The 20,143-nt window shown below is 44.5% G+C and overlaps 1 protein-coding gene across 2 annotated transcripts in view; it reads left to right on the forward strand.

Moving 5' to 3' along the window:
- The window catches only part of TIMM44 (translocase of inner mitochondrial membrane 44), a 262,338-nt gene that overhangs the window by 50,964 nt on the left and 191,231 nt on the right, over positions 1–20,143 (forward strand). Inside the window, exons 3-4 of one of the 2 annotated variants that reach the window (XM_040417741.1) lie at positions 5,634–5,804; positions 7,949–8,029. In XM_040417741.1, coding sequence (XP_040273675.1) covers positions 5,634–5,804; positions 7,949–8,029 — 252 coding nt within the window. The remainder of the gene's footprint in view (positions 1–5,633; positions 5,805–7,948; positions 8,030–20,143) is intronic. The other variant, XM_040417742.1, reaches the window with a different exon arrangement.

Genomic DNA, 20,143 nt, shown 5'->3' on the forward strand with positions numbered 1-20,143 from the left:
AAAAGGCTTATATGAAATAAATTCATTCAGTCCTTTAGGTGCCACAGAGTTTAATTTATAGGTCCATTTTGTTTCTGCCCGTAAGATTAGCTTGTCCCAATCGCCACCTCTCCTAGGTTTGGGGACATGTTGAAGGCCCATAAATTTCAGGCAGTTGGTGTTGCCTCCGTGGTACTGCACAACGTGGCGAGCTACTGAAGTATCTTTTTCGTTTAGAATATCATTCACATGATCCCTTATTCGTCTCCTGAACTCACGTTTTGTCTTGCCCACATAATCTAGCGGGCAAGTGCATTGGGCTAGATACACTACCCCTGTGGTGAGACAGTTTCTGAAATCCTTTGTATAGAATTCTTTCTGATTAGATGAACAGGTAAATGTTTTTGCTTTTTTGATATTACTGCACGCTGTGCAGCTGCCACATTTGAAAGTACCCATAGGCTTTCTAGAGAGCCAATTGCCTGGCTTTTCTGGCGGTTGGAAGTGACTATTCACTAGTCTGTCTCTTAGACTGCGTCCTTTTCTGAAGGTGATCTGTGGATAGGATGCTAACACCTTGTCCAGGTCTGGGTCCGCCTTTAGAATGTCCCAGTGTCTAGAGAGCACCCTTTTGATTTTCCGGTGTCCGCTATCAAAAGTACAGATTATTCGAATTTTATTCTGATCTGTGGGTGCACCTGATCTCTGTTTTTTAGGGATGAGGAGTTGATCCCGGTTTTCACTGCACGCTGTTTCAAAAGCTGTGCGTAGGATTTCGTCCGGGTAGCCTCTTTCCCTAAATCTAACTCTCAGGTCCGCTGCCTGTTTTTTAAAAATTTTTCATTGTTGAGCAGTTCCTCCGGATCCTGAAGTACTGGCCCTTTTGGAATTCCCTTACGTAGGGAAAAAGGGTGAGCACTGTCCCAACAGAGGAGGCTATTACCCGCCGTGTTTTTTCGGTACACTGAGGTGACAATACTTTGATTTGTGCCTCTCTCAATTAATACATCTAAAAATGGTAATGCGTTTTTATCGCAAGTTGATGTGAAATTGAGGCCCAAATCATTGTCATAGATGATCATGACAAATTCAGTAAAGGATTTTTCAGTGCCTCTCCACAGTACGAACACATCATCTATGAACCTCAGCCACAGAACTACCCTGTCTTGCTACTTCGCTAGTGCTTCAGATCCTATGTAGTTGGTCTCCCACCAGCCCAGGAGTAGATATACGTACGACGGCGCACAAGAACTGCCTATCGCGGTACCCCTGAGCTGGTGGTAGTGGCGGTCATCAAAGACAAAGTAGTTCTTGGTAAGGCTGAAGTTCAATAGATCTAGGACAAATTTGTTGTGTGCTCTCATTCTATTATCACGCATGGATAAATAATACTCCACTGCATTCAGGCCCAGGTCGGGTCTAATGGAACTACACTGCTCAAAAAAATAAAGGGAACAAAAAAATAACACATCCTAGATCTGAATTAATTAAATATTCTTCTGAAATACTTTGTTCTTTACATAGTTGAATGTGCTGACAACAAAATCACACAAAAATAAAAAAATGGAAATCAAAATTTTCAACCCATGGAGGTCTGGATTTGGAGTCACACTCAAAATTAAAGTGGAAAAACACACTACAGGCTGATCCAACTTTGATGTAATGTCCTTAAAACAAGTCAAAATGAGGGTCAGTAGTGTGTATGGCCTCCACGTGCCTGTATGACCTCCCTACAACGCCTGTCCATGCTCCTGATGAGGTGGTGGACGGTCTCCTGTGGGATCTCCTCCCAGACCTGGACTAAAGCATCTGCCAACTCCTGGACAGTCTGTGGTGCAACGTGACGTTGGTGGATAGAGCGAGACATGATGTCCCAGATGTGCTCAATTGGATTCAGGTCTGGGGAACGGGTGGGCCAGTCCATAGCATCAATGCCTTTGTCTTGCAGGAACTGCTGACACACTCCAGCCACATGAGGTCTAGCATTGTCTTGCATTAGGAGGAACCCAGGGCCAACCACACCAGCATATGGTCTCACAAGGGGTGTGAGGATCTCATCTCGGTACCTAATGGCAGTCAGGCTACCTCTGGCGAGCACATGGAGGGCTGTGCGGCCCTCCAAAGAAATGCCACCCCACACCATTACTGACCTAATGCCAAACCGGTCATGCTGGAGGATGTTGCAGGCAGCAGAACATTCTCCACTGCGTCTCAAGACTCTGTCACGTCTGTCACATGTGCTCAGTGTGAACCTGCTTTCATCTGTGAAGAGCACAGGGCGCCAGTGGCGAATTTGACAATCTTGGTGTTCTCTGGCAAATGCCAAACTTCCTGCACGGTGTTGGGCTGTAAGCCCAACCCCCACCTGTGGACATCGGGTCCTCATATCACCCTCATGGAGTCTGTTTCTGACCGTTTGAGCAGACACATGCACATTTGTGGCCTGCTGGAGGTCATTTTGCCGGGCTCTGGCAGTGCTCCTCCTGTTCCTCCTTGCACAAAGGCGACGGTAGCAGTCCTGCTGCTGGGTTGTTGCCCTCCTATGGCCTCCTCCACGTATCTTGATGTACTGGCCTGTCTCCTGGTAGCGCCTCCATGCTCTGGACACTACGCTGACAGACACAGCAAACCTTCTTGCCACAGCTCGCATTGATGTGCCATCCTGGATAAGCTGCACTACCTGAGCCACTTGTGTGGGTTGTAGACTCCGTCTCATGCTACCACTAGAGTGAAAGCACCGCCAGCATTCAAAAGTGACCAAAACATCAGCCAGGAAGCATAGGAACTGAGACGGGGTCTCTGGTCACCACCTGCAAAACCACTCCTTTATTGGGGGTATCTTGCTAATTACCTATAATTTCCACCTGTTTTCTATCCCATTTGCACAACAGCATGTGAAATTGATTGTCACTCAGTGTTGCTTCCTAAGTGGACAGTTTGATTTCACAGAAGTGTGATTGACTTGGAGTTACATTGTGTTGTTTAAGTGTTCCCTTTATTTTTTTGAGCAGTGTATATAGCGCTTCGACATTCAGTTTTAAAAGGAGATCGGAGGGAGGTATCTCGTATGTAGGATGGCAACGCTGTTACGAATGGCTGAATGATCCTGTCTACATAGATGCCTACATTTTGCCCTATACTTCCTATCCCAGATACTATCGGACGTCCTTTTAAGGGACCGAGGCCCTTATGTATCTTGGGCAGGGAGTAAAAAGTAGCCGTGACCGTGTGGTTGGGCAGAAGGAAGTCCCTTTCTGCTTCATTTATCAATTTATTTCTTAGTTCATACAGGTACATAGGGCCAGGGTCTTTTAGTAGGAGTTCATATGACTCTCTATTGTTCAGAATATCTAGACACATTTTTTTTTATTTCCCTATGTCCATAAGGACTAGATTGCCTCCCTTATCGGAGGCTTTTATTACCACATTCCGATCTTTCTCTAAAGTCTTCAGGGCTTCATGTTCATTTCTATTTAGATTGTTCCTGCATCCAAAGGCCTGGATTTGCCTTAGATCTCTGGATACTAATTTATTAAAAATGGATATGTTTGAGTCTGGTAGAGGTGGTGGCATTTGTGAACTTCTAAGTTTTAGTTGTGTGAAAGGGCCTTCTGCCCTTTCCTTTTCACCTTCCTCTAAAAGATTTGCAAGCGCCTTAGTTGCTTCTAGTTCCTGGGGGCTCATATTTAATTCTTCACACAGTTTTTTCTCCTGTAGGGCAAAGTGCTTGTGCCAAAGGAGTTTCCTTAAAAAGAGGGCTAGATCTTTGCTCCACTCAAACGTATCATATGGGACCGTGGGGACAAAGGACAGGCCCTTATTGAGTAGGAAGGTTTCGTCACTTGTTAGTACATGAGAGGAAAGGTTAATAATTTCCATTTTACTCTTACTTTTATTTTTTGCTACAGTCCCCCTTACCACTGCTCCTAGTGGTGAAACGCGTCGGACAGTCTAGAGGGCATTTAGCTGTCAGGATGAAACAGTGATAGATCCGAGGTTCCAGCGGTTGTGGGTCGCCCTTGTAAGGGCGGGTGCCCGGAATACAGCCAGATTAGGGTTCTCCCCACTCATCACGACTAGTATATGTAGGGATAGAACTCAGGCAGAGCAACCCACCTGAATAATCGTTTAAAAAGCGACCACAGCACAAAAAACCGCTGCCTGAAAAGAAAGAAAGCAGTGCAACACAAGCATTGTTTTAATAAGTGTCTTTATATTCTAAATATCGACAAAATAAAAGTTATGTTTTAAAATAACTATAATATAGGTAAACTCAGCGCAATAATTATATTTATAGACACCTCTGAGTCACAATACACTGGGCCACGACTATAGACCTCCTGACCTTGAGTATTCTTTATTACATTCCTCTGGATCAACTTGCAGGATGGCAGGCCGAACTGGATGGACAAATGTCTTTTTTCGGCCTTATGTACTATATTACTAAATACAGGAAGCGGGTGCCGGAATCAAATAGCCGGCACCCGACCTCTATGAAGAGTTAACTGCCGCTGATCGCAGCTCCCTGTCATAGAGGTCGGGTGCCGGCTATTTGATTCCGGCACCCGCCTCCTGTATTTGTATTAACAGGTCAGTTATCTTCATTGGTGACTAAACAGTCTTGTCACCATTTGTAAATTCTAAGTTGCATTGGCGACCATTTTGGTCGCCATCTGGAGCCCTGTTTATGCCTCCATTCTCCTAAGGCTATTTTCACACTAGCGGCAGGACGGATCCAACAGGCTGTTAACCCTGTCGGATCCGTCCTGCCGCTATTTCGCCGGACCGCCGCTCCGTCCCCATTGACTATAATGGGGAAGGGGGCGGAGCTCCGGCGCAGCACGGCAGTGCACGGCGAAAGGCTGCCGGACTAAAAGTACTTCATATCCGACTTTAGTCCGGCGTCCTCTCACCACGAAGTCTCATGTCTCTACATATTTTTATTCATGGGATCCACCATCCAGCATATGAAAATGGGTGACTCGCATCCATTCATCATGAACTGCCACCACAATCGGCATAATGACCAGTTATCATTTTTAATATGTATACATCTATTAATCATGCTTACTACTATTAGCCAGCATAACTGTTTTGATGCTCTTTAGAGACTGGACCTCATCTATGATGTATTTTAAGCACATGGTTTTATTTCCAATTTTATCTTAAACTGGACATTTTCACTATTGTCACTACCATTACTATTGTTATCATATGTCATCCTTGTTCCTTCAACATACCACCATTACCAGTCTCGATTTTATTTCTACTATATCTAATTACTTTTATTTTTAGACTTGAAAAAGGAGTGTTTTTCTACTCCGAAACGCGTTGTCATGTATTTGTAAATAAAAATAATTGTCTCCAACTACTTGAGGTTGTGTTATATACTCCTGAGGTATCAAAAACAGTGGACCACCAATACTCCACACCCCTCTATTATCTTACCATATAGTCGGGGCACTGTATAGAATGTTATCAAGAGTAGGTGGCCCCTGCAGGTTGTGCACCCCTGCAATAGACTGTATACATATTGTACACACTAGATTGCCAGCCATAGTGTTTTTTTGCATCTTCTGCATTTACTGCTCCTCTTTATTGCATGCTATTTTTCAAAATGATTTTTCAGACTCCTTTTTTATTTTAATTTTTAGTTGCGCTGCTATTCATCTCAAGGAAGAAGAGGCTTCCTGGCTGGCCTCCTTGATGACATCAAGCAGGAACTTTCAAGAAACAAAGAGATGAAAGAAAATCTCAAAAAGTTCAGAGAAGAAGCTAAGAAATTTGAGGAGTCTGATGCTCTACAACAAGCGCGCAGGAAATATGTATGTTTTCAGTGTATCTAATATTACCAAAACACAAGTAGCTGAATATGTGTGTATAAGGCTCCATTCAGACGTCCGTGTGTGTTTTGCGGATCTGCAAAACACGGACACCGGCATTGTGCGTTCCGCATTTTGCGGACCACACATCGCCGGCACTAATAGAATATGACTATTCTTGTCCGCAATTGCGGACAAGAATGGGACATGTTCTATTTTTTTCGGGAACGGAAATGCGGACCCGGAAGGCCGCCTAGAAATGGATGGGTCCTTAATTCCGTTCCGCGAATTGCGGACGTGTGAATGGGGCCTAAATAGAATAGCTCTCCAAAAATGAGAAAACACACACACATAATGTAACTTCATACTTTATTAATAAAAGGACATACAACACACATTATCTGACATAATAAATAAACTAGCAGCAATACAGGAAAGTGCCATGACACAAAATGTGTATGCTTTAAAAACCATAAAGGGATTTTCCATCTTTTTATTTTAATTTGGCACTGTTATTAGAAGAAAGCAGCTGTGTTTTTCTAATGTTGTACAACCTTTCTAGCTTCTCGGTATGCAGGAAAAATGTTGTCCACCGGCCGGGATTCCTGGTAACCCGGCCGGGATTCCTTCTGACAGCAGCAGCGCACGGCGTCATTAATTGCTATGACGCCGTGCGCTTGATGCCGCCGCTGCTGTACAGTGATACACTCGTATGATCTATAGGAGTGTATCACTGTACAGCAGCGGCGGCATGAAGCGCACGGCGTCATAGCAACCAATGACGCTGTGCACTCCTGCTGTCAGAAGGAATCCCGGCCGGGTTACCACGGGCCGCGGAACACGGCCGTGTGCATGAGGCCATATTGTAAAACCAGATCATGTTTCCTGTTCAGGCCTGTGGAAGAGCAACTTCCTAATTCAAACATCCAATATGCTTCACGGCTCAGGAGTTTTCGTCTATGATCACCCCCTCTAATGGGGAAAAGAAACTCTTTCCCCCCTCTGAAATGCAAACTGTACAATATGTAGGTTGTACTACCAAGCAGATAAAAAGTAGGATACGTAAACATATATCATACATAACTCATTATAAAACCAGTAATGTATCTGCGTCCAGCCTACATTTTGCCACTGTACATAAAGGTGAAACAGCTTTTGCAGTTCAGGGGGTGTAAAGAGTTTATTTTCCCATTAGAGAGGGTGATCATAGACGAAAACAATATGCCGTGAGGCATATTGGATGTTTGAATTGGGAAGTTGCTCTCCCACAGGCCTGAACAGGTAACATGATCTGGTTTTACAATATCGGTAAGGGTTATTTTCTATGTTGTATTATCATCTTTCAGTGATTTTGGTGATTTTCTTTGGTGTTTGGTTAGTTCCCCTTCCTTATGGATCATGTGATGCCGGAGTCTTGATTGATTGGTGCAAAACATGACTAAAAGGAGGTGAACATTTACAATTTTATATGTCATGAGTAAGGACCGGAATCTGATGGTCCGAAACGTGTAGACTGTGTGGACTGAGTATTTGATACGTGTCTGGATTTTAGCGCATAACAAATCATAGTTTTTTTATTGGAAGCTGGACCTCAATGTTTCCTGGATTGCGTGTGTTCTTAGGCCTCATGCACACGGCCGTTATCTGGCCGTCCCCGTATTGAGGCGCTCAAACAGCGGGTCTTTAATAAGCGGGCGCCTGCCATGTGCTCACCCCATCACCAATGCGGACCCACTTGAATGGGTCTGCAATCTGGAGGGTCTGGTGCAGAATGGAGGCACGGAACCCCATGGAAGCTCTACGTAGGGCTTCTGTGGGGTTTCTCTCCATACCTCCGCACCGCAAAAAATACAACACGTTCTATTTTTTTGCGGTGCAGACGGATCACGGACTCATTCAAGTTGAATGGGTCTGGATCAGTCTGTGGAATCTGCATGGATGTTGCCTGTGCATTGCACGGAACGTCCAAGCAACGGCAGTGTGTATGAAGCTTAGACTGCACTTTTAGGGAACTCCAAACTTTGTGTGTGGTTCTTAGAAAACATCTCTTAAAAGCTATAATATACTGGTGTTGCAATGAAAGAAAATTTGTGTTAATGTAATGTACTAAGAAAATTGCTTCAAATACTTTTTTCTTTAAATAACAGAAATCAATAGAATCTGAAACTATGAAAACTTCCGAGGTATTCAGAAAGAAATTTGAAGAAATAACTGACACTGTCAAGGAGGTAAGATTTGATGGTGAGCATGCAAACCATGCATGATGACCAGGATTGTTTTAAGTGGTTTTCCATGATTTCTTAGGATAGGCCATCAGTATGTGATTGGCAGGGGTCTGACACACCACTGCCCCTCCGATCAACTATTTCGGGGTAGTTCGGGTGGCAGAAGTCAGCACTGGAATTGCACAGCTCCATCCATTGTGTTTTAGACGGTGCTGATAACCACAGTTCAACTACACAGCTGATGGAGCTGTGTAGCTCCAGTGCGGGAGCTACTGCAGAACAGATGATCGAGTGCATTGTGATGGACCCCCACTAATCAGATTTTGATGAACTATCCTAAGAAAAGGACATAGTTAGTAAAATGTTGGACAACCCATTTAAGTGGTGGGAAATGATAACCTTAGCAACTCAGCCCCTGTACTAATAGAACTTTTTTTTTAGCTTTAAATGCTTAATTTCAATTGTAAAATTCTGTCCAGGGACAGTAGTGCACAAGTATTTAGATTGAACCTGGTCATACAGAGGCATATGGAGTTAGTGATTTTCCTGAAGGGCCAGAGTACTTTGGCCTGGCTGCTAAATGTTTCTATTGGTGTAGGATGACCATGCATGCTACAATGCCTGCATATATGTAACAGCCTGCAATGCTGTTGTTTAAAAGCCAAGGGACAGTGTTCTGGAGACTCTGCGTTAGTTGCAGGGAGTATAATAAGAAGACTGGATTGCCAGCGCCTGCAGTTCCCTGAATGAGGTCAATGAAAATGATTGAGGAGAGAGCCAATACCGTGTCTACAGTGCAACAGATAATTGCAACATTACTATCAGTCCTTGCAGTTCTTCACAAGATCATATCCTCTACTAATCAACTTTTGACACTGGTATACATTTAACAGTGTAGTCAGGAACAATGCAATATTATCTCTATACTTACACACTATGCTTGTTTATGGTAACTTAGGCATGCACTGTGACTGTTCTTGGGTTTGGTACCCTATCTGTTCACTAGGCTTGATTTTTGGTACCACATCTATACAGTACACTGTGTTTATCATTGTGTCTCTGCAACAGATGTGCTCTAGATCTTTTTAAAATTTTGTTTGCTACAATGACATAACTAGCCATTGTGGTTAATTACTGCACTGGTAAATCTGCAATTAGAATGGTGTGAACATAACCTTACAATGCGTCTGGGATTAAAGCTCCTGCTCCTGCAATCTAGCAGGAGCAGGTTGGGTCCCGGCTATCAGACACAGCAGGAATCCTGAGGAGAAGACGGGAGTGGTTTATTACCGCTTCTGCCTTCTCCTGTGCCAACAGGAGAATGCTGTACGAGCGCCTGGTGGAGGGAGCAGAAAGTGGCATGGTGTTAGTCCCAGCGGTCATGTGACCACCGGGGGTGTCTGGAGCAGAGCTGTAGGGTCTAAGGAGACCCTGATCAGCTCTGCCTGTGTGTCATGCCCCCACAGGGGGGCTGTTTTCCCCTGTAACGGTTTACAGTGGAAACGGTGAAAAAAAAAAGGAAAAGTTTAAAGTCCGCCTCATCCAGAGTTCTTTTATTGACCTCCTGGAGGACGTGTTATGTGCCAAAAAAAGTAAATGAAGTCGCTAACAGAAACCGTCACCATAGTCGCCTCGTTCTCTTAAACCTATACATGTTATATATGAAAACGATTGTCACAAAATAGGGAACCCATTGCAATCATACATTTTTGTCAGTTTTAATATTTAAGAATTAAAAATATATAATTTAAAAAAAATTACTTTTTATAATAATTAGCAAAAATTATTTTGGTAGTCAAACAAATAAAAAAAAGCTACGGTCACTAAACCACCACGTGCGCAAAATCACAAAAAGTTGCCTGGACTTTCAGGCCTTTTTTTTTTTTTTTAGGCCTGGTAAAGGGTTAAATATTACTTTATTATAAATATTATCCCAAATACCTTTCATTACTTATAATGGCTCATTTTGTCTCGGAGCAATCATCATGGAAAATAAAATGCCTGCCATCCTATTGGTGCACACAAAAACCTGTCCTAATCGCACAGCAAGAAACTGAGCTAAATAGCTGCCTCGTTCTCCTCTCTGCTATGCTTGTCATTAGAGCTAGTTTTTTTAGAGCTAGGCTTGTATACCTGAGTTATTCTGTCAATGATTGTCAAAAGATCTGTAATTGCCGTATAATAACAGCTTTCATTATTGTCCTATGTCCCTTTCCACTGCTCCATTTAAAGACCGTTGCTAGGGCTGGTATGTCTTCCCTTTAGTATAAACAGAAGACAGAGGGGCGGTCCTTCACACTGCATGCCTGCATTAGGCTTCAGAGTGAGGAGGCGTGTCTCTCAGTAATCCAATCTGATTGGCTGGCAGGGAGCTGCTGGCTACAGCAAGTGTGTATGGGAAGTGAGGAAAAGCAGTTTTGGCCTCAGAGAACTGGCAGAGGAGCTATCTTGAGAAGGTCCTCATATTGTAAATGTTTAAACAGCCATAATTAAGGCAAAAACTAAAGTAAAACAGTGGTATGTGAAGAAACTAAAGATTGCTTTATGCATAAGGCCGAATGCACACGGCCGTGAGCGGTCCGTGGTATGCCGGCCTGGATTCCTGCTGACAGCAGGAGCGCAGGGCGTCATTGGTTGCTATGACGCCGTGCGCTTCATGCCACCGCTGCACTACAGTAATACACTCGTATAGATCCTACGAGTGTATTACTGTAGTGCAGCGGCGGCATGAAGCGCACGGCGTCATAGCAACCAATGACGCCCTGCGCTCCTGCTGTCAGCAGGAATCCAGGCCGGAATACCACGGACCGCTCACGGCTGCGGAACACGGCCGTGTGTATTCGGCCTAATGCTGCTGAAGCAGTAACATATGCTAAAATTGATTTTGATGAAAACATGAGTTACCCTTTAATACAGGTCATAAGATCTTCAGCTGAATCTCTGTGGGAACGGAGTTCATGAGGAGACATGAAGTACCCAGAGGACAGACAGAGGTGTAGCTAATGAGCAGCAGCACTTGTATGCAGTTGGCTACATTACCACAGCGCCACATTTCCACAGTCTGTCCTGTCCGTCCTTTCTGTATTTCATGTCTCCTCATAAACTCCATTCCTACAGAGATTCAGCTGAAGATTTTATCAGCTGTATTTCAGATCATAATACCTTACAACCAGAGCAGAGAGAAGGAGGCTATTGACGTAACTTATCCTGCTTTTTATTTATTTTTTAAACTCGTTTTATTGAAATTTAACAAGAAAGGCATGTTACATTTTTAGAGTAGACAAGGATTAATACATTTAGGGAATATCTCACGCAGGAGATATAGTGCAAGCACTGCAGTGCTTGACAGTTCTGCATTTAAATCCGATACAGCATAAAAATTTACATAATCAAATGACTTCTGGAGGGAGAACGATGGAGGAGATCTAGCCTCAATATGCATGTTAGCATGGCATTATACATCGGTTACAGAGTACATACAAGCATTATGCACAGTCAGAGGGGATGCACACCATTCGCCCCACACTTTATCAAACTTTTGCGGGCACTTCCTATGGATAAAGATAGCCTTTTCCATACTAACAGCCTGATTAACCAGCAACTTCCATTGACCCACCGTAGGCACTCTATCATCCATCCATCTCAGGGCAACAGCTTTTCTGGCAAAGAATAAGGTTTCGCTCAAGAAAATTCTGTGATGATGGCCCCAATCCTCCTCATCCAGGATACCAAGTATACAGCTCTTTGGGCACAGCGGCACCGCATTTGGAACTATAGCAGACAGCACTCCTATCACTGCTGCCCAAAAGCTCTTCAAATATGAGCAGTCCCACATGAGATGCCAGAAATCCGCTCCCTCCTGATGGCACCTATGACACCTACTGTGTGTCAGTCTCCCCATTTTCTGCAGGCGAACAGGTGTAAGGTAACTCCTATGCAGGATAAACAACTGAATCAGCCTATTAGTTACTGACGGAGAGACCCTCACTGGAGACAGCAGCGCTTCATTCCAATCGTCAGCTGATAGGGAAGGGATGGAATTTCTCCATTTCTCCTCAACAGCAAGGGGATTCATCAGCGTGCGGTTATTAAGCAAATGTGTATAGAGTGCAGAGATAATACCTTTCGGGCCCTGTGATCTGAGAACTCCTATCAGAGGGTAATTAGAAATTTTCCGGCCACCTGCTGCGAACTGTGCCGTTAGCGCATGTCTCAGCTGCAGGTATCTAAAGAAGAATGAGCGAGGTAGTTCAAACCTCTCCTGCAGCTGAGAGGAGGAACATAGATTACTCTCAGCATATAAGTCGTTCAGTTTGCGGATTCCCTGCGCCTGCCACCATCTAGCACCCTCTAAATCTTTTAAGTGAGCAAACATGGGATTATCCCATAACGGGATGTCATCTGGGATGTCTTTAAACGACCTCATTTTCACAGCATTCCATACCTGATGGGCCATTCTATGAATAGGGAGCAAGCGCATGGAAATAAACCTCGGCCCCTCCAACACAGGCCATAGAGAGGATAATCCTAGATACTCCCTAAGGTAGTATTCTGCATTAGGTAGATCAGTTGCCTGGACCCAGGGGGTCAGAAGTTTCAGCTGTCCAGCTAGATAATAAAGGAAAAAATCAGGTAAAGAAGCGCCACCTTCTAGCTTGGGCCTCTGTAGGACCTGAAGGGACAGCTTTCGCCTGGATTCCCCCCACACAAATTTAGTCACTAACGAATGAATGCGAGCAAAGAATCCCTGCGATATCGGGGTAGACGCATGCGCCAGCAGATACAACCCTTTGGGCAAGAGAGTCATCTTGACCAAATTTAATCTTCCCATAATAGAGAGTGGCAAGGTCCTCCATGTCCTGAATTTATCCATGAACATGGACTCCAGGGGTGCAATATTCAGGGAGTACGCTAACTGGGGGTCCCTAGTGATAACAACCCCTAAATATTTGAAGAAATCTACTACTGGCAGATTGCAATACTGAGGTGGCCACGTGTGTATCCACAGAGGCATAAGTGCTGATTTCGTCCAATTTATGTGTAAACCCGAGAACTCTCCGAACTTGCTAATTATGTCAATTGCTCTAGGGAGTGTTGTCTCAGGTTCGTCCATAAAGAGAAGGAGATCATCCGCATATAATCCAACTTTGTCCATTCTCTCGCCCATGGATATTCCCTTGAAGATCTGATCTTGTCGAATCCTTAAAGCAAGGTGCTCTATGGCAATGGCAAACAAGAGTGGTGACAGAGGGCAGCCTTGCCTGGTTCCTCTGTGAAGAGTAAAGGAGTCAGATATTGATCCATTTACAAGTACATTAGCCTTGGGGAGGCGATACAAAATCTCCACCCACTCAATAAATTTAGGGCCAAAGCCAAAACAGCTTATGTACTTCCAGTAGGTACACCCATTCCACAGAGTCAAAGGCCTTGGCAGTATCCAGAGATGCCAAGGCCCAATGCTTATCCCCTGCCACTCCCACCTGTGCCATGACCTGCGCCCTTCTGATGTTGTCAGACGTCGATCGTCCTGGTATGAACCCAGACTGGTCTTTGTGTATGACTGTGGCAATGACCTTATTTAGCCTGGAGGCAAGCAATCTCGTGAGTATTTTATAATCAAGGTTTAGGAGTGATATCGGCCTATATGACCCGCATTCCAAAGGATCCTTGTCTGGCTTCAAAATAACCACTATGGTGGCGTCGTACATCGAATCCGGGAGTCTACCCCTCTGCTGTGCCGCCTGATAAATTTTAAGAAGCTCGAGTCCTAGCTCTTCTGCATATTTTTTGTAAACTTCTACTGGGATCCCGTCTGGGCCAGGTGCTTTGCCAGTAGGCAGCTCCGCCATTGCCATCTGAATTTCCTCTAGCGTAATATCAGCCTCCAGTAAAATTCTATCCTCCTCGCCAAGCTGCGGATGTGTGACCTGCCCCAGATAAGCTTCCAATTCTTGATCAGAGTATTGAGCCGCCGATCTGTATAGATCCTGATAAAAACCTTTGAATCTATTCAGTATGTCACCCACTGATTCGACTACCATCCCAGCTGTGTCCTTTATTCTAATGACCGGGGGAGACATATTATTGTTGCGCACAACGTGGGCCAATAGTTTACCTGCCTGGCTGCCTAGCTCAAAGTTCTGTTGCTTTAGAAAGAACAGTTTGCGTTCACTCTTTTCCCTGAGGTGCGTCATGTACAACCTGCCTTTTAACATCCAGTCCTGCCTATTCACTTCAGAGGGGTCTAACCTGAAGGAGTTCTCAGCTACCTTACAGCTGGAGTGCAGCTCTAATTCCTTGCGCGCAGATTCCCTTTTAATATATGATATGGATGACTTAAGACACCCCCTCAGATAGGCCTTTAACGTCTCCCAGAGAAGCAGTCCATCCGTCATCTCATCCTGCATTGCAAGGAATACCTGGAGTTGATCAGGGACTCTGTCATGAGAGGACATCAGAGACAACCAGAAAGGGTGCACGCGCATCTTGACACTCTGCTTGACGCCATTATACAGAGTAAACTGGGCCAGGACCGGAGCATGATCCGAAGGGCCCTGTGATCCATATTCAATGTTGCCAAGATCCGTATACACAGCCGCATTTCCAAATATATAATCTATTCTGAACAGGGCGCCCCTGGCCGGGGTGAAGCAGGAATATTCCCTCCGAAAGGGGTAACGTAGCCTCCACATATCTAGCCACCCAAGTTCAGACGCAACTCTAGCTATATTAGTGTCACTCTGAGTGTGACTACCCACTCTCCCTTCTGGACGAAACCTGTCCAAATCTTCATGCATCACTAGGTTGAAGTCTCCCATGCAAAGAAATTTGGCATTGGGGTATTGTGCCATAAATCCCATCACCACCTGAAGTATAGTTATAGTAGCTGGGGGGGGGTTGTAGATATTTACTACCACATATGGAGCGCAGTTGATAAAAGCATATACCAAAATATATTGACCTTCAGGATCCACAACCAAATGTTGGACCTCCCACCTGATGTTCCTGTGAACAAGCAGGGCAACCCCTCTAGAGTGTGTAGACCCATACGCATTTATTGACCATTGAACCCAGGGTTTCTTAATCCTGTTCCCTGTCTCTGGAATCAAATGGGTTTCTTGCAGGCCCAGAATGTGAGGGCCGTACTGTCTGATATGAGAGAATACAGAGATCCTTTTTCTCGGACTACCCAGACCCCTCACATTCCATGACATAACCTTAAAATCAGCCATCTCGACTTAATGATTCACTCTCCTTGCAATTAAGCCATCCTCCAACATTTAAACCTTGTCTGCAGACATCGGACCTTCTCATGCATACTCGCCTTGATATCCCACCATGCTTTACATACCATGCCTTTAACAGTATGAACCTTCTATAACATAATAACATGATAACAAATGAGTGGATAACTCCTTAGTCGACGACATCTCTGTCATCACGTATCGTGGCTGTTGTCACGGGGACCTGCATAGTACATTAAGGTGACAAACCTATGCAGGTATCCGCCCAACCCCATATCAATGAGACACCACTGATCATAGCAATTTGCAAAGTCAAAAGACTAGGAGGAAAAGGGGAGCATGGAGAGGGGGGGGGGGAGGGGGAGGGGGGGGGGATCAGGTATCAAGGACAGGGAGAAAAACAAAATGGAGGGGACAACCACAGTAATATCGACATATGTATAGGAGCGGATCTCAGATAACATTTCCGCAATTATAAGCATCTCAGGGCCACTCCATAAACCACGCTAGGGAGTCAAAGTCTTAGATGCCTGTGGAAGCCCTACATTACCGCTCAGGGGGCCTGCAGCTGTCCTAGATGTATGATCCTCAGCGCGGTTCAGGACGACTTGGCCTTTTGGAGACCCATTCCTCCGTTTCCTTAGGATCCACAAAGAAGACCGTCTTCTCTCCATCTACCACTCTAAGGCGCGCTGGGTAAGCCATGGAATACTGCAGATTCATATCACGAAGACGCCGCTTAATAGAGATGAAAGTGGCCCTCTTTTTTTGGAGCTCAGCTGAGAAGTCAGGAAACAGTGATATATTCACTCCATCATGTTTGATTTCTCTCTTGTTTCTCGCTTGTCCCAGGATTAGATCTCTGTCCTTCCAATTAAGCAGCCTCGCCAGCAAGGGCCTTGGGGGAGCTCCAGGAGGGGGAGGTCTGGCGGGGACCCGGTGAGCCCGCTCAACTGCATAGGCACCAGAAAATGGCGCATCAGGGAACTGTGCCTTGAACCAGAGTTCCAGGAAAGTAGCTGGGTCCGAGCCCTCCGCTCTCTCAGGTAACCCCAGGATCCTGACGTTGTTGCGCCTGGCCCTGTTCTCAAGGTCGTCGCATTTTTGCTGCCATAGGCCCACAGACCTCTCCACAGCCTGTATTCTGCCTGTCAGGGGCCTTGTGAAGTCCTCCAGGGCAGAGACCCTGTCCTCCGTGTGACGTACACGCTCTCTGAGCTGCTGCACATCCTGTCTGAGTAGGCCCAAATCCACCTTCACCTCCTCGATTTTACAGCTAAGGGACGTCTGGCAGGTGGAGATTGCAGCGAGGAGCTGATGAGAAACATCTTTGAGCGTTACCTCCGGTTCTTCCGCTCCCTCCGCCTCTGTCTGCAGCGCTGCTTGGCCTCTTGTCACCGCCGCCCGTGGCGTAGCAGAGCCGCCGGCGCCATTTTGGGCCTCCTGCCGAACATACTCTTTAAGCTTTTCAGCCGCAGATTGTGCCTTACTGGGGCCCATGTCTGTCTTCCCAGGTTTCCTCTTCCTCCTCTGCACTTGCCACTCGTCTTTCTGTGTAGCCAGGGTGTCAGGATGCTGAAGGATTTAGATCGGGGTACGGAGCAGAGCTCAAGTGCGTGCGCTCATGTCGGCAGTTGGCCACGCCCCCCCTCCTGCTTTTTATTTAGGACAGGTTTTTGTGTGTACTAATAGGACGGCAGACATTTTATTTCTCCTGATGGTTGCTCCCTAGACAACATAACTAATGAAAGTTTTATATATTTATTATAATGTAATATTTTAAGTATTTTCAGTAATTTTATTTTCTTATTTCCCGGAGAACCCCTTTAAGTCTGGGTTTAACCTGTTCCGGACACATGAAGTACCGGTACGTCATGTGTAGTTCTGATCACCGCCGCCTGGCGGGCAGTGATCGGAACAAGGTGCCTGCTCAAATCATTGAGCAGGCACCCGGGGACAATGCGTGGGGGGTCCTGTGACCGGTGACGAGCCTGTGAGATCCAGCACCCTGGATCTCACAGGCCGAAGGCTGCATGAGTAATGCACACTGTATTACTCATACAGCCATTGCATTCCAATACAGAAGTATTGGAATGCATTGTAAAGGGAATTAGACCCACAAAAGTTGAAGTTCCAAAGTGGGACAAAAAAATAAGTTGAAAAAATAGTCCGTCCCCCCCCCCCCCAAATTATTATTATTATTTTTTTTTAATGTTTTAAGTTAAAATAAACAAAAACATCATTTTCCCTAAGTTCCCGGCTCTATAAACATATCACATGACCTAACCCCTCAGATGAACACTATAAAAAATAAAAACTGTGCTAAATAAACAATTTTTTTTGTCACCTTACATCAAAAAAAGTACAACAGCAAGCGATCAAAAAGGCGTATACGCCCACCAAAATAGTACCACTCTAACAGTCACCTCATCCCACAAAAAATGAGCCCCTACCGAAGACAATCGCCCAAAAAATAAAAAAACTATGGCTCTGAATATGGAAACGCTAAAGTATAATTTTTTGGGTTGTAAAAAAAGTTATTGTGTAAAACTTACGTAATATGTATACTTTTTTTTAATTTACTTATCGCCGTGTCCGTTATAACCTGCTCTATAAAAATATCACATGACCTAACCCCTCAGGTGAACAACGTAAAAAGGAAAACGATGTAAAAAAAAAAGCCATTTTTTGTCACCTTACATTACAAAAAGTCATACGCTCCCCAAAATAGTGCCAATCAAACCGTCATCTCATCCCGCAAAAATCCTACCCTACCCAAGATAATCGCCCAAAAACTGAAAAAACTAAGGCTCTGACTAAGGAGACACTAAAACATGATTTTATTTGTTTTTAAAATGAAATCATTGTGTAAAACTTACATAAATAAAAAAAATTGCATACATATTAGGTATCGCCGCGTCCGTGACAACCTGCTCTATAAAAATACCACATGATCTAAGCTGTCAAATGAATGTTGTAAATAACAAAAAATAAAAACTGTGCCAAAACAGCGATTTCTTGTTACCTTGCCTCACAAAAAGTGTAATATAGAGCAACCAAAAATCATATGTACCCTGAACTAGTACCAACAATACCCTATCCCGTAGTTTCTAAAATGGGGTCACTTTTTTGGAGTTTCTACTCTAGGGGTGCATCACGGGGGCTTCAAATGGGACATGTGTCAAAAAACCAGTCCAGCAAAATCTGCCGTCCAAAAACCGTATGGCATTCCTTTCCTTCTGCGCCCTGCCGTCTGCCCGTACAGCGGTTTACGACCACATATGGGGTGTTTTCTGTAAACTACAGAATCAGAGTCATAAATATTGAGTTTTGTTTGGTTGTTAACCCTTGCTTTGTAACTGGAAAAAATTATTAAAATGGAAAATCTGCCAAAAAAGTGAAATTTTGAAATTGTATCTCTATTTTCCATTAATTCTTGTGGAAGACCTAAAGGGTTAACAAAGTTTGTAAAATCAGTTTTGAATAACTTGAGGGGTGTAGTTTCTAGAACGGGGTCATATTTGGGTGGTTTCTATTATGTAAGCCTCACAAAGTGACTTCAGACCTGAACTGGTCCTTTAAAAAGTTGGTTTTTGAAAATTTCTGAGAAATTTCAAGATTTGCTTCTAAGCCTTGTAACGTCCCCCCAAAAAAAAATGTCATTCCCAAAATGATCCTAACATGAAGACATATGGGAAATGTAAAGTAATAACTATTTTTGTAGGTATTACTATGTATTATAGAAGTAGAGAAATTCTAATTTGGAAATTTGCTAATTTTTCAAAATTTTGGGGAAATTTGGTATTATAAAGGAAATTAAATTTTTTTGACTCCATTTTACCAGTGTCCTGAAGTACAATATGTGACGAAAAAACAATCTCAGAATGGCCTGGATAAGTCAAAGCGTTTTAAAGTTATCACCACATAAAGTGACATTGGTCAGATTTGCAAAAAATGTCCTAGTCCTTAAAGGGTTTCTACCACCACATTTTGACCCAATTAGCTGTCAGACACTAGCGATCTGCTAGTGTCTGCTCTACCTAACCATGCTATTGTAATTCCTTTCTCTGCAGCGGTTACCCTAAAAAACGTAGTTTTATTGGTATGCAAATGAGCCTCTAGGTGCTATGGGGGCGTCTTTTCAGCACCTAGAGGCTCCGTCCACTCACCATTTCTGCCACCGAGCGCGCTCCAGCCCGCTCCTCTCCTCTAGATTGACAGCCTACTCGCGCCTGCGCTGTGTGCTTCTGTATTCGGCGCAGTGACTGTTGGACTGCTCCCTGCGCCGTAATCGGCGCAGGTGCAGTGAAGATGCCGGCGCAGGGAGACAGTCACTGCGCCTGCGCCGAATACAGAAGCACACGGCGCAGGCGCGAGTAGGCTGTCAATCTAGAGGAGAGGGGCGGGCTGGAGCGCGCTGGGCGGCAGAAATGGTGAGTGGACGGAGCCTCTATGTGCTGAAAAGACGCCCCCATAGCACCTAGAGGCTCATTAGCATACCAATAAAATGGAAAGGAATTACAGTAGCATGGTTAGGTAGAGCAGACACTAGCAGATCGCTCGTGTCTGACAGCTAATTATGTCAAAATGTGGTGGTAGAAACCCTTTAAGGTGAAAATGAGCACGGTCCCTAAGGGTTTTTAGAAGCATTGTAAGGTTATGTTCACACCATTCCTAAAGAGGTTGTCTCACTTCAGCAAATGGCATTTATCATGTAGAGAAAGTTAATACAATGTCACTTACTAATGTATTTTTATCATCTATATTGTTTCCTTTGCTGGCTTCATTCATTTTTCCATCACATTATGCACTGCTCGTTTCTATGGCTACGACCACCCTGCAAATGATCAGTGTTGGTTGTGCTTGTACACTA

The sequence above is a fragment of the Bufo bufo genome, chromosome 2 (genome assembly GCF_905171765.1).
Source record: "Bufo bufo chromosome 2, aBufBuf1.1, whole genome shotgun sequence".
NCBI classification, from domain to species: Eukaryota; Metazoa; Chordata; class Amphibia; order Anura; family Bufonidae; genus Bufo; species Bufo bufo.